Source organism: Pseudonaja textilis, chromosome 1 (assembly GCF_049901715.1).
Source record: "Pseudonaja textilis isolate UNSWEBS1 chromosome 1, rPseTex1.2, whole genome shotgun sequence".
In the NCBI taxonomy this organism is placed as follows: domain Eukaryota; kingdom Metazoa; phylum Chordata; class Lepidosauria; order Squamata; family Elapidae; genus Pseudonaja; species Pseudonaja textilis.
In genome coordinates this window covers 316,006,181-316,020,797 of record NC_141990.1, presented here as the reverse complement: position 1 = coordinate 316,020,797, position 14,617 = coordinate 316,006,181, and the positions used below count along the sequence as shown (strand labels likewise).

Below are 14,617 nucleotides of genomic sequence, written 5' to 3'. Positions count from 1 at the left end.
TATAAATTGGTCATTCCATTTGTGAGGTGCATTGTGCTCTCTGAGCTGGGTTATTTTCTTGCAGACCTCTCATTACCCAAACTAGGCACACATAATCAGTGCTAGCTCATCAGACCTAGCACTAATGATCTTACCTAGTTTGGATAACGACATTTTCTGCATGAAATCAACCAAACTCAGGGAGCACTAAGGACCCCTCATTTCAACCCTGATCTACAAATATTCTCCTTTATTGGACACTCCATTTCTTTGCCAAAAATGATTATCTTGATGTTTGATGTATTGGCTTTCAAATACATAAAACAAGTCTGCCTATATCCAATCTATGGAAAATTGCAAGAAATGATTTGGGTCCTTAGATAACATACCATCATCTTTATATAGAAGTACACAGACATTTGCCTTCCCATATAGCAAGTGTCTAAGCATTCCTGCATTTTATCTATTGTCAGGATTCCAGCAGTTACTCCAAGTAAATCATGAGCCTTGAGCCACACTCCCAAAATGAAAAAGGATTTATTAGAAGTTAACATTCTGGCATTAGCCGGGATGTAGCCAACTCTGAGATATGTAATTCACTGTCACCCTTGATCCTGCTTCCCCCACACCCCTGTGGGTGTATCATCTAACGAAACATGTCCATAGCCAAGAGTCATCAATCATGCTCTCCAATTAGATTTTTGCACGGCAATAGTATTAGTCATCTAATCAGTCTCTGAAGAAAATATGAATGGAATGTACTTTCGATTCCACACTGCTGCCTGCTCTTACAAACTCCTGCTTCTTTCTGTTGACAACTATAAAATGTGTATCCAAAATGTTTTATGAGTTGACAACTGTAAGTTCTTAAATAAAACAAGACAACAACCTATAACTGTCTGTTCCTCCCTATTTAATAGTGAACAATTCATGATTTATTCCATCTATTCTCACACATTCACCCTCCCTTTCTTCTATCCATCCCTCTGTCCATCCGTCTTCATCATATTGGGAATGGATAAAAATTATTAACAATACAGAAGAATTAGAAAATATCCATTGATATTGATTTAACGTGGTCTTCTCTTTTAATAAACTATGTTTCTCTAGTATGTCAATAGAGAGTAAGACACTGCGGCTCATTTAAAGTCACTATATTCTAATAGTCAATTAAATGAAAACGTTAGTAGGGAACTCAGCACAATATCAGGAATCTGTGCAAACAATCAAGCTTAAAAACACTAACAATAAAGACAACTCAAGAATGTTTTAAAAACTCATGATTAAAATAAATAAAGTGAGAAATAATCATGCTGGAAACTAATATCCACATCTTTAATATATATTTTTTTTCTAAACTGATCATGGGACTCATCTGGGAACAATTCGTACTTTAGTAAACTGAAAGGCATGGTAGTTGTTGCTGATTAATACACACATTATCATCAAAACTGACATTAAATATAAAAATGTCCAAAAGTCAGAATCAAGTTCTCTGTCCCCATATGAATCAGGGATTTCTGTGCCTCATTATATTCTCTTTACAATTCAGTTCAGGCCTGACTAGGATAATGTAGCATTTGGGGGAAAAGATGCAAGCCAAGAGGCCAGCCCCAGAGGCCAAGATGGAGAAGATCTCCACAGCCACCATGGACTTCCCTTTGGTGCTCAGATAGGTAGGGAGGAAGGTAATCCAAACACTGCAAAAGACCAGCATACTAAAAGTAATAAACTTGGCTTCATTAAAGCTGTCAGGCAATTTCCTAGCCAGAAAGGCCACGATAAAACTGATAAGGGCCAGAAAACCCAGATAAGCCAGGACTGTGTAAAACATGGAAGCTGAGCCTTCCTGACATTCCAAGATGATCTCTCCTTCCAGGGAGTGGAAGTCCATGTTGGGAAATGGGGGAGAGGTGATCAGCCAGATGGCACAAAGAATTACTTGGATCAGAGGACAGGCTATGACAATGGAATTGGTCAGAGGTTTTCCTAAGAGGTTCTTTGTCCTATTCCCTGGCTTTGTAGCCATAAAGGCCAGAACCACCATGACAGTTTTTGCCAACACAGAGGAAACTGCAAAGGAGAAGAGAATGGCAAAGGCAGCTTGTCGGAAGAGACAAGTGAACTTCCCAGGTTGACCAATGAAGAGAAAGGAGCAGAGGAAGCAGAGCAGGAGGGAGACCAGGAGGATGTATGTGAGATTTCGGTTGTTGGCCTTGACAATCGGTGTGTCATGATGTTTACAGAAAATCACCAGGACAGCTGTTGTGATCAGAGAAAGGAAAAGAGACAGAGAAACTAAGGCATATCCCAGGGTCTCTTTATAGGCAAGGAAGTGGATCTTCTTGGCAATGCAGTGGTCCTTCTCCTTGTTGGGATATTGGTCTTTAGGACAGGGGTCACAGTGGGCTGCATCTAAAATGAAGATTTAAGAATTTTTGTATAAGGATTTCAGCATAATCTGCCATGACCATTATCCCTTTCCAAGAATTGACAAGACTGTCCCCTTTTTGCATTGACCAACCTACAACTGCTATTGGTAGTGATATAGTGCAGTTGATGGTGCATCAAGAAGGAGAAATCCTTCATTCAGGATGATTCTGGGGAAAGGAAAGTCAGAAAATTGGATCTGTTCAGTTCCAACAGGCCTGGTCAGTTTTTGTGAGAAAGAAAAGGTCATCTCCAATCACTGCTAAGTTGTCACTGCTGTGGCTTTCAGTGTGAGAGAGATTGGAAACTTTCCTTTTCCAATTTAAACTGGAACCCTCAGAAGATGGATGAGTCTATCAGCCAGGAATCCTATATTTTATACGTGCAGGTTATTTTTTGGCTTTCCTCTGCCTCTGTGGAGAGGACTAGGCTGCCATAGGGATGAAATGCATTATTAGTCCAGAGTCCCTTCACACCAAGTGGTTGGGTTCAAAAAAAATTACTACTTGTTCTGTGGGCATGGCTTGGTGCACGTGACAGGGGAAGGTTACTGCAAAGTCCCATTCCCTCCCCACACCAGTAACCTGCTTTCCAGCTCCGTCCCCCTGTGCAGGACTACAAAAGAAGACACAGCTGATCACCTGGGAGTCAGGAGGCAGAGAATAGATGTGGGCGGGGCCAGTCAGAGGTAGTATTTGCCGGTTCTCTGAACTACTCAGAATTTCTGCTGCCAGAACTGGTCAGAACCTGCTGAATACCAGTTCTGCTTCCCACCCAGAAGAGATTTAATGTAGCCCACATTGAATTCCATTGACTCTTATCCACCCCCAATTCACTTTGACCGTTTGTAGTTCAGATTCTTGAATGGACCTTAAGATTGCAATAAATCTTTATATTCATTAGAAGTGCCTGAATTTCCTGATTTCTTCATATTTGACATGCTCAGCGTCTCTGCTTTGTACTCCAGATCTTCCCATTCAGCCATTATTTTTTCAGGGAAAAGTTATTATTTATTAAGGGTTATTATTAATTATTACACATTATATGCCTCTGCTCTCACTTATAAGATGACTCTTGGCTGCTAGAAATTATAGATGGATGGATCTCCTCGTTCTCTCACAGGTGTATCAGTTCTGTTGGAGACGGAAGATACTGACAGAAAAAGAACCCCTAAAGATTGAGTGATAAAGCTTGGCTCCCGTAAGCCACTCTTTCAGAGAATTGGCAGAGGGTTTTCCTGTTGGGATGTGACAATTGGTAAGGCTAGTAGGGCACCCATCCACTGTACCCTAAAACTATCCTGCATAAAATTATTGGGGCAGCCAAGAAAAATGTCCTGTTGTGGCAGGACAGCTCAGATCCATAAATTGGAAGTTTCTGCTGAAAAGTATGAATGATCTGATGTAGTATAAACAAATATGACAAATTTGCATCTTTATCTACTCAATGACTTCCTAGATCCTGGAAGATCTGCATTTGAAAAGTGCTCCACCTGTCTGATTTGAGATAGTTCCTTCTGGACAAGGAGCACATTGATAGCAGCAAACTGGCTCGCCCTCTGGAACTCTTCTCCTCTCTCCTGCCTGACACCTCTTCTTCCCACACCTGGCAAAGGGCACCTTCTAAAAGAAAAAGAGAGAAATGTTTGAGGTGTCCTGTGCAATGACACAATTCATTTATTCATTTCCATATTCTTATTTTCCTGCTGAGAATGTCTTCATAGGAAATTGTTCATCAAGATCTAATAGAAAAAGAAGGGAAAGGAAACGCTCCTGGGAGAATCAGTGGCACTAGTGAATCTCCAAAGGAGGCTAAAGTTTGGATCTTGAACTTCAGAGTTGCTACACTGAGCTACTGCTTCTCTCAAAGAAAGAATGATGACAATCCAACTGAACAAGAACGGTCCATGGAAATCACAGCCTGATCTAACAGCATGCTGGTTTCAAGCAGAATTCCCACCCATTGTTGGATTTTCACAGATTAGTCATAAAATTTGTTAACCTCCAATGTTTTCACCCTAGATGGATGTTCAGCATCCCTAAGAGAGAGGATTCTTTTACTGACTTTACAACCTTTCCTTTCCGCTCACCTTTGGAGCCCAGGTGATCGCATCAGAGTTAATGGTGAAATCCTGGCCTGGGGCAGCCCTGGGATCCTTTTGACCAACTTTCACAGACACTAAAGACTTATTGGGGGGGAGAACCCAGTTGACAATATCATAACGAGCAGTTCGCAGTCCATTTTGTGAGAAGGAGACTTCATCTCCAGCACTATTGTTGAAGTGGACAGTCCTCAAATTGGCGAGTATCTGAAAGAAAAGAGGCCTTCAGAAATTGGAACAGTTAGCAGAAAGACAGATATGAGACATCATGGCTTCTGTCAATTGTGATGGCCGTCATCTTAGGAAACAGGTGTATATCTAAAAAGCTACCGTTTGTCGCTTGTTTGAGGAGTGAGCAATCAGGAATAACATCAAATATTTGACTCAATTCTCAACAATACAAAAGATTGTCTTTGTCACAGGGTATTTGTGTTTTGGTTTTCAGAACTCCAGTTTTAACTTGATGACAGGGATGACTTGCCTCCAGAAGTTGTGGCTGCTCCATCACTGTAAGTTTTTAAAAAGAGATTGGACATAAATGAAGATCTTTCTTCTAAGGATATTATGTACAACTGGTTTAGGTTACTTTTCTTTTGCCCCATCTTTCAACAAAACATTATATTTAATTCATATTATTGATTTTGAAGCAATTGTTTTAATCTTTTGAGAGATGCCATGATATGATAGCCCTTGATATGATATGAAGAAATACATATGAGGAGGTTCCTCTCTATCAATGTGTGGATGGGATAAAATACCACAGAGGTTACCTGCCATGGCTCCACATTTGAGATCCTCCTTCTATGCTTCAGCCTCTCTGGTTGCACTCCTGATCCATAAATGGCATGCAATGCATGTGCCACGGCATAAATGGCATTGTAGATATTGTAACTTTCACCATCCATGGTCATTTCAAAAATAAAATCTGGAAGATCCTGTAATTTCTCCTTTCCTGTACAGTGTGGTGCCCATTTTGGAGGGACCTTGCCTGGTTTGGGAATACTGCAGTCAAAGAGTACTTCCCACCAATTCAGGAGAAAGATGTCCCCTTCTTTAATCAACTGTTCTAAAGATAGGAGGAAGTGGCTGAATTCTGAGACATCACCAGCTCTGACCCTAAACTGCAAAGCCCCATGCAAAGTCTTTACACCTTCAAAAATGTCTCCTTCCAGAGTAAATTTCCAATGGGATGTTAGAATCCAAACATTCTGTATCTTTCTATGTTTTACACAATTATTCAGAACTGTCCAAAATTTTGCTATATCAGAGGAGTCTCCAAACTGAATAATAACTTCAGCTTTCAACAAAATGTGGTTCATTAATTTATTAAATATAACATTAAATTCATCAGCAATTCTTTCATTGAAGGCAAGGCAAATCTCCTTCTCCTTCAGCATTGGCATCAGGGTTGAGATGAAATATTCTCCAGTGTCATCATCAGAGGCCACCAGTCCAACCCAGTTCCACTGGAAATACAGGAGCAGCTGGACTAAACCCACACACTCAGGAAAGTCACTGGGATTAATCCGGAAGAAGGAAGGATGAACTGGTCTGTATTCCTGAGGAATCTCAGAGCTAACACCGAGCTGGAGAAAGGGAGATTCCTCTTTCATATACAAAGTAAAGTTTCATGTGGCATTTAGTGGGTAACATCACATGCAGTTGTTTTATCTCCCAGTCCGGCAGACTCACATTGATTATAGTAAGCTTATTCTTCTCTTCCTAGGGAAGAGCTCCTAGTGAAATGTGCCTAAACTTTTACTACAGTTAGAAATTAATTCTTCTCAGAAAATACAGTATTTCAGATTATATCATTATTTGTTTCCTTGTGGTTTATATAAAAACATATATTAAAACATAAGATTACAAATGAATTGAACTATAGAATATCCCCTTGAACAACTTCATTTTCATGGTTGACTTCTAGATTGTTTCTGTTATTCGTCTACTCTTTACTGTAACCAATGGAGCTCCCTTACCTGTGGAACCTTGTAGATGTTGAAGACGGAGGCCATCCGCCTTGAGGATTTGGGGTTATCACCTCCAATGACAGAGAGGAGAGGGTCCTGCCTGTCACATTTATAACCTGGAACCATTTGGCCTCTTGTGGAGAGAAAGGAGAGGCTGATTAAGAAAATCCACATCTCAATCTGAAAATTGTCACAAATCTGGAATCCAAGTGTGATGTTGGGGAGGAGAACCAAATCTTTGTTAATCTCTGTGATGACAAATTCTACGGCAAAGAACTGCTGGTATTTCGTGCTTATGGGTCTATCATAAAGAAAACATTGGGAAGATAACAGAGAAATATGGGTGTATGTGCGGTTTAAATTTAGCTATTTTTGATGTTGTTTGGAATAGCAAGTCCCTGGTTTCATTGAGCTTTTTTCATAGATGCTCTTTCATTAAAATTGTATCTCTTAGTGACAAAGGAGAAAGGCAATTGGTTAATTGCTCCCACCATTAGGAAATTTCTCCTTAGTTCTTAGTTGCTTCTCTCCTTGTTAGTTTCCAACCATTGTTTCTCATCTTGTCACTTTGGAAAATAATTCAATCTCCTTGTCTTTGTAGGAGCCCCTCAAATATTAGAACAATGCTATCATGTCTCCCTTACTCCCTTTTTTCCTAAGACCATACATAACCCAATTCCTGTAACTGTCATTTCTACATTTTTGCTTACAGGCCCCTTATTTTCTTTGTCGGTCTTGTCTGCACTCTTTCCAGAGTCTCCAAATCTTTTTTGTATTTTGATGACCAGAACTAGTCACCACAATACAAAACTGGACATATTACCCCAGCAGAAATTATTAAAATTTCTACTATGTTTTCTGTCCAAATTAACATTATGTTAAGTTTCTTAGCCTAACAGAGTTTCAAATTTTTTGTTCCTTCCTCACTTTTTATGTCATCTATCATCTTGGTATAGAGTTATAGAATGACTGAGAATTCTAGCCTATTTTATGATCAAAGACAAGAACTGCACTAGGACATTCAAATAGTAGGAGAAGAGTTTTTGAAAGGAATCCCTGAATCCTGAACACAGTAATGCATCTTTCCCTGCCAGGTGAAACTTACAAAATATAAGAACTAAGATAGAGCGGATCCTCCTGAAAATCAAGGACACTGGAAGACATAAGAGTTCCCAAAGGTAAATTCCCACCAATAATGAGATCACCAGGTCTGTAATACTTCTGTCTTGCATTAGGCTCCAACAATTTCCTCAACACACATAGAGTTTGCCTCCTCTTAGCAGTAGTTGGAGGAAAGAGGCAGAAGAGCAGAAGCAGGAGAGGCAGCCCAGTCATTCTTGTCCTTCCTATATCAGAAATCAAGATTTGTGCAGAAGTGTAATTGCAGTCACAGGCAAAGAGAAAAATGAGAACAGCTGAGTCTCAACAAAGCCAAGAATGATTCATTTCAAGACAAGACAAGGGAATTTGACAGATCCTGCCCCAGTGGAAGAACTTGGAAGATATTTTCAAAGCAGGAATAATTTTGGGGACAGAAATCCAGAGGGATACATTTAGAATTACTCTTCTGATAATTGCAAAGGAAATGAATTATCCTATCCACTTAGCAATAGATTTCTTTTTACTCACCAAGATGAGAAAAACAAGTTTGTGTCTCTTGTTGTTAATCCCTAGTGGCGATAGACTTGAGAGTAAAGGAGAAGTTGGGTATTTGACCTAAATGAAACTGAACCCCAGGAAACAAGAGGGAGTTTGGCCTGAGTCACAGTTTTTGGGATAGAATTGAGTGCTAGTGGGGCATAGTGGCTGAGGACAATCAGTTGAATCCTACTAAGTTTGAACAATCATTCCAAAATTTATACCAAATGAGTGATTTACTTATACTTGTTACGGGTGAGATTAGAAATTAATTTCTCCCATAGAAGTTAAAATAGGTAGGAAGATTTGGGGAAAACTCATCAACTCTCTCTAAGCATGACTTTCTTGGGCTTTCTATAAGGACATTTGCTTTTTCATCAAAGTTTATTCCTGACCAAATATTATCCTCAATGTTTCTACCTATCTTTGCACATCTCCAAATTCTTCCAGTCATTTTTCAATCTTTATCCCTCTGTCATGACACACAAATTCATCCACCTTGTCATGCCCCTAGTGGAGACTGACTCTGAGAGAGAGGAGGAACAGCTGAGAGGGAGTAGAAGTGTGACTCCGGAGGTTGTGGAGGAGGCTGGGGGAGGGCTGAGGCAAGCTGAGAAGTCAGAGGAAGACCCAGGCACATCCCCTATCCATCCTAGGGCATGCAGTAAGGAGAGGATAAGGGAGAGACATGGTCTCCTTGGGCGGAAAGGGCCTTGATCCTCTTCATGGGCTGCAGGTGTGACAACTGAATCAGAGTTTGGACCTGTGTACTGGCAAACGCTGGAAACAAAGCATGTAAATATCTCTAGTTTATAGTTCCTCTCTGAGTTTGACATCCTTCCCAGTGTGTGTTATCTGTAAATATCCTCCAGCCCTTATCTTGCCTGGTTTGTGTTGCTTTTTTCCCTCTCCATGTAACTGTTTGTGTGGGAGTTTTTTTGTCTTCCGTTAAAGATATTCAGAGCTTGGAAGCAAAGTGAAGGAATAAAAGCGGCTTCACCTCTTTTCTGTGACTGTATTTGTTTTGTATCCCACCCTGGGCCATCACACACCTACTCTTAAACTTTATTTTTGTAGGCAGACATTGGGAATAGATTTGGTCATTCAGTTTTGGTCTGCATTCCGTTTTTGTAAAAAAGAGGTTGAGACTCTAGAAAGAGTGCAGAGAAGAGCAACAAAGATGATTAAGGAACTGGAGGCTGAAGCATATGAGGAACGGTTGCAGGAGCTGGATATGTCTCGTTTACTGAAAAGAAGGACTTAGGAAGACATGATAGCTGTGTTCCAATATCTCAGAGGCTGTCCCAAAGAAAAGGGAGTCAAGCTATTCTCCAAAGCATCTGAAGACAGGACAAGAAGCAATGGGTGGAAACCAATCAAGGAGAGAAGCCTCCAAGTCTCTTCCATCTCTATTAATCTATTGTAGTTGTTCTTCAGCTCTTTGGCAAGGGCTTCTTATAAATTGGTCATTCCATTTGTGGGGTGCATTGTGCTCTCTGAGCTTGGCTATTTTCCTGCAGACATTTCATTAGCCAAACTAGGTAACATCATCAGTGCTACCTCATCAGCCCTAGCACTAATGAACTTAACTAGTTTGGATAACGACATTTTCTGCATGGAATCAGCCAAGCTCAGGGACCCCTCATTTCAACCTTGATCAACAAATATTCTCCTTTATTGGACACTCCATTTCTCTGCCAAACATCTCTAGCTTGATGTTTGATGTATTGGTTTTCAAATACATAAAACCAGTCTGCATGTATCCAATCTATGGGAAATTGCTGGGAATGATTTGGGTCCTTAGATAACATACCATCATCTTTATATAGAAGTACAAAGACATTTGCCTTCCCAAATAGCAAGCTTTTAAGCATTTTATGTAATTTTATCTGTAAGTTCTTAAAAAAACAAGACAACAATCTATAATTGTGTCTTCCTGCCTATTTAATAATGAACAAGTCATGATTTATTCTATTTGTTCTCAAACATTCACCCTCCCTTTTTTCTACCCATCCCTCTGTCTATCCTTCTTCATAATATTGGGAATGGATAAAAAAATATTAACAATACCGATGATTAGAAAAGATCCATTGATATCTATTTCACACGATCTTCTCTTTTAATAAACTGTGTTTGTCTAGTATGTCAATGGAGAATAAGACACTGTGATTCATTTAAAGTTACTATGCACTAATAATCAATTAAATGAAAATGTTAGTTGGGATCTCAGAACAATATCAGGAATCTATGCAAAACAATCATGCTTAAAACACTAACAATAAAGACAACTCCAGAATATTTTAAAAACTCCTATGATTAACATAAATAAAGTGAGAAACGATCATGCTGAAAACTAATATCCACATCTTTAACATCATTTTTTTCCTAAACTGATCATAGGAATCATCTGAGATTCCTTTGGTGCTCAAATAGGTCGGGAGGAAGGTAATCCAAACACTGCAAAAGACCAGCATACTAAAAGTAATGAACTTGGCTTCATTAAAGCTGTCGGGCAATTTCCTAGCCAGAAAGGCCACGATAAAACTGATGAGGGCCAGAAAATCCAGATAAGCCAGGACTGTGTAAAACATAGAAGCTGATGCTTCCTGACATTCCAAGATGATCTCTCCTTCCAGGGAGTGGAAGTCCATGTTGGGAAATGGGGGAGAGGTGATCAGCCAGATGGCACAAAGAATTGCTTGGACCAGGGGACAGGCTATGACAATGGAATTGGTCAGAGGTTTTCCTAAGGGTTTCTTTGTCCTATGCCCTGGTTTTGTATCCATAAAGGCCAGAACCACCATGACAGTTTGCCAACACAGAGGAAACTGCAAAGGAGAAGGGAATGGCAAAGGCAGCTTGTCGGAAGAGACAAGTGAACTTCCCAGGTCGACCAATGAAGAGAAAGGAGCAGAGGAAGCAGAGCAGGAGGGAGACCAGGAGGATGTAAGTGAGATTTCAGTTGTTGGCCTTGACAATCGGTGTGTCATGATGTTTATAGAAAATCCCCAGGACAGCAGTTGTGATCAGAGAAAGGAAAAGAGACAGAGAAACTAAGGCATATCCCAAGGTCTCTTTATAGGCAAGGAAGTGGATCTTCTTGGCAATGCAGTGGTCCTTCTCCTTGTTGGGATATTGGTCTTTAGGACAGGGGTAACAGTGGGCTGCATCTGAAATGAAGATTTAAGAATTTTTGTATAAGGATTTCAGCATAATCTGCCACGACCTTTGTCACTTTCCAAGAATTGACAAGACTGTGCCCTTTTTGCAGTGGTCAACCTACAATTGCTATTGGTAGTGATATAGTGCAGTTGATGGTCCATCAAGGAGGGGAAATCATCCTTCATTCAGAATGATTCTGGGGAAAGGAAAGCCAGAAAATTGGATCTGTTCAGTTCCAACAAGCCTGGTCAGTTTTTGTGAGAAAGAAAAGGTCATCTCCAATCACTGCTAAGTTGTCACTGCTGTGGCTTTTGGTGTGAGAGAGATTGGAAATTTTCCTGTTTCCACTTTAAACTGGAACTTCCAGAAGATGAATGGATCTATCAGCTAGGAATCCTATATTTTATATGTGCATGTTGTTTGTTTTCTTTCTTCTGGCTCTGAGGAGAGGACTAGGGTGACATAGGGATGAAATGCATTATCAGTCCAGAGTCCCTTCACACCAAGTGGAAGGAAGGATTCCAAAAAAATTACTACTGGTTCTGTGGGCATGGCTTGGTGGGCATGGCTAGCTTTGTGGGCATGGCTTTGTGGGCATGGCAGGGGAAGGTTACAGCAAAGTCCCATTCCCTGCCCACCCCACTAACCTGCTTTCCAGCTCCGTTCTCCTGTGCAGGGCAACAAAAGAAGACACAGCCAATCACCTGGGACTTGGGAGGCAGAGAATTGATGTGGGTGGGGCTAGTCAGAGGTGGTATTTGCCCTTTCTCTGAACTACTCAGTATTTCTGCTACTGGTTCTCCAGAATTGCTCAAAACCCGCTGAAATCACCTCTGCTTCCCACCCAGAAAAGATCTAAATGTAGCCCACCTTGAATTCCATTGACTCTTGTCCACCCCCAATTCAGTCTGACCTTTAGTAGTTCAGATTCTTGAATGGACCTTAAGATTGCAATAAATCTTTATATTGATTAGAACTGCCTCAATTTCCTGATTTCTTCATATTTGACATGCTCAGCATCTCTTCTTTGTACTCCAGATCTTCCCATTCAGCCATTATTTTTTCAGGGTAAAGTTATTATTATTTATTAAGAGGTATTATTAATTATTACACATTATATGCCTCTGCTCTAACTTATAAGGTGATTCTTGGCTGTGAGAAATCGGAGATGGATGGATCTCCTCGTTCTCTGACAGGTATATCAATTCTGTTGGAGACAGAAGATGCTGACAGAAGAAGGACCGCTAAAGATTGAGTGATAAAGCTTGGCTCCCATAAGCCACTCTTTCAGACAATTGGCAGAGGGTTTTCCTGATGGGATGTGACAATTGGTAAGGCTAATAGGGGACCCATCCACTGTACCCTAAGACTACCCTAAAATATCCTGAGGAGCAGGGAAACAGCCTGTTGGGGCAGGACAGCTCAGATCCATAAATTGAAAGTTTCTGCTGAAAAGTATGAATGCTCTGATCTAGTATAAACAAATATGACAAATTAGCATCTTTATCTACTCAATGACTCCCTAGATCCTAGAAGATCTATGTCTCTCGGTTGTCTGATGAAACCTGAGGATTTATCAGGGAGGAAGGCATTGCCAGGGAGGAAGGTCCTGGGGAGGAAGGCATTCCCAGTTCCTCCTCCTTATCTTCCAGGTCTTCTTCCTCTGACAGCATAGGCTCAGGAATCGGGGCACAACAGATCTGCATTTGAAAAATGCTCCACCTGTCTGATTTGAGATGGTTCCTTCAGAGTTGCTACATTGAGCTACTGCTTCTCCCAAAGAAAGATGATGACAATCCAACTGAAGAAGAACGGTCCATGGAAATCACAGCCTGATCTTACAGCATCCTGGTTTCAAGCAGAATTCCCACCCATTGTTGGATTTTCACAGATTAGTCATAAAATTTGTTAACCTCCAATGTTTTCACCTTAGATGGATGTTCAGCATCCTTAAGAGAGAGATAGATTCTTTTACTGAGTTTGCAACCTTTCCTTCCAGCTCACCTTTGAGGCCCAGATGATCACTTCAGAGTTAATTCTGAAATCCTGGCCTGGGCAGCCCTGGGATCCTTTTGCCCAATTTTCACAGACACTAAAGACTTATTGGGGTGGACAACCCAGTTAACAATATCATAACGAGCAGTTCTCAGTCCATTTTGTGAGAAGGAGACTTGGGAAACAGGTACAGATCTAAAAAGCTACCGTTTGTCCCTTGTTTGAGATTTGAGCAATCAGGAGTAACTTCAAATATTTGACTCAATTCTCAACAAGACAAAAGATTGTCTTTATCAAGAGGTATTTGTGTTTCGGCTTTGGAGTGAAGTCACATAGAATGCTAATTCATCGAAAGATAAATCAATGGTTAAATTAATTGTGCTGAGTTTGCTTTTATATGTTGGATTCAGGCTACAAGCTGATGGAAACTTAGCAGGTTCTGCAGATATTCTCATTAGGACTTCAACGGTCCTGCTTTGGCATTTTGCACAAATGCACCCAGATTATTATCTTATTCTGAGGTGACACTCTATCACTGGTCAGTCCCTCAATCTCAGGAAATGTTGGAGACCTTTCGAACCATATATGAAGATCATTCTTCTATGGATATTATGTACAACTGGTTTAGGTTACTTTTCTTCTGCTGCATCTTTCAACAAAACATTATATTTAATTCATATTATTGATTTTGAAGCAATTGTTGTTTTAATCTTTTGAAAGATGCCATGATACGATATCCCTTGATATGATATGAAGAAATGCATACAAGGAGCTTCCTCTCTATCAATGTGTGGACTGGATAAAATACCACAGAGATTACCAGCCATGGCTCCACATTTGAGATCCTTTTTTCACACTTCACACTCTCTGGTTGCTCTCCTGATCCATAAATGGCATGCAATGCATGTGCCACAGCATAAATGGTGTTGTTGTCACTTTCACCTTCCATGTTCATTTCAAAAATAAAATCTGGAAGATCCTGTAAATTCTCCTTTTGTGTACATTCCATTTGCCCTTTTGGAGGGTCCTTGCCTGGTTTGGGTATATGACAATCGAAGAGTATTTCCCACCAATTTAGGAGAAAGACGTTCCCTTTTTTAATCAACTGGTTTAAAAATAGGAGGAAGTGGCTGAATTCTGAGACATCACCAGTGTTGTCTCTAAACTGCAACGCCCCATGCAAAGTCTTTACACCTTCAAAAATATCTCCAACCAGAGTAAATTTCCAATGAGATGTTAGGATCCAAACATTCTGTATCTTTCTATGTTTTACACAAAAGTTCAAATCTGTCAAAAAAAATTGCCATATCAGTGGAATCTTCAAGCAAAAAAATAACTTCAG

At 40.3% G+C, this 14,617-nt stretch overlaps 1 protein-coding gene across 1 annotated transcript; it reads right to left on the bottom strand.

Moving 5' to 3' along the window:
* Nucleotides 1–1,439: 1,439 nt before the first annotated feature.
* LOC148128337 (vomeronasal type-2 receptor 116-like) lies at nucleotides 1,440–6,123 on the bottom strand. The gene is made up of 4 exons (XM_087934490.1): nucleotides 5,740–6,123; nucleotides 4,499–4,717; nucleotides 3,902–4,031; nucleotides 1,440–2,394 (listed from the first exon to the last, which is right to left on the bottom strand). Exons 1-4 carry the CDS (start codon nucleotides 6,121–6,123, stop codon nucleotides 1,490–1,492), a joined length of 1,638 nt encoding a protein of 545 aa, XP_087790616.1. The 3' UTR covers nucleotides 1,440–1,489.
* Between the last annotated feature and the right edge of the window lie 8,494 nt (nucleotides 6,124–14,617).

Bases quoted from the DNA above. Each gene is read 5' to 3' on its own strand.
- LOC148128337 (XM_087934490.1), bottom strand. From the start codon at position 6,123: ATGAAAGAGGAATCTCCCTTTCTCCAGCTCGGTGTTAGCTCTGAGATT. The intron at 4,718-5,739 runs GTAAAACATAGA...CTTTTCTTTCAG, and splicing joins GGACAGTTCTGAATAATTGT to ATACTCGCCAATTTGAGGAC. The intron at 2,395-3,901 runs GTGGAGCACTTT...TCTTCATTTTAG, and splicing joins AACTATCTCAAATCAGACAG to ATGCAGCCCACTGTGACCCC.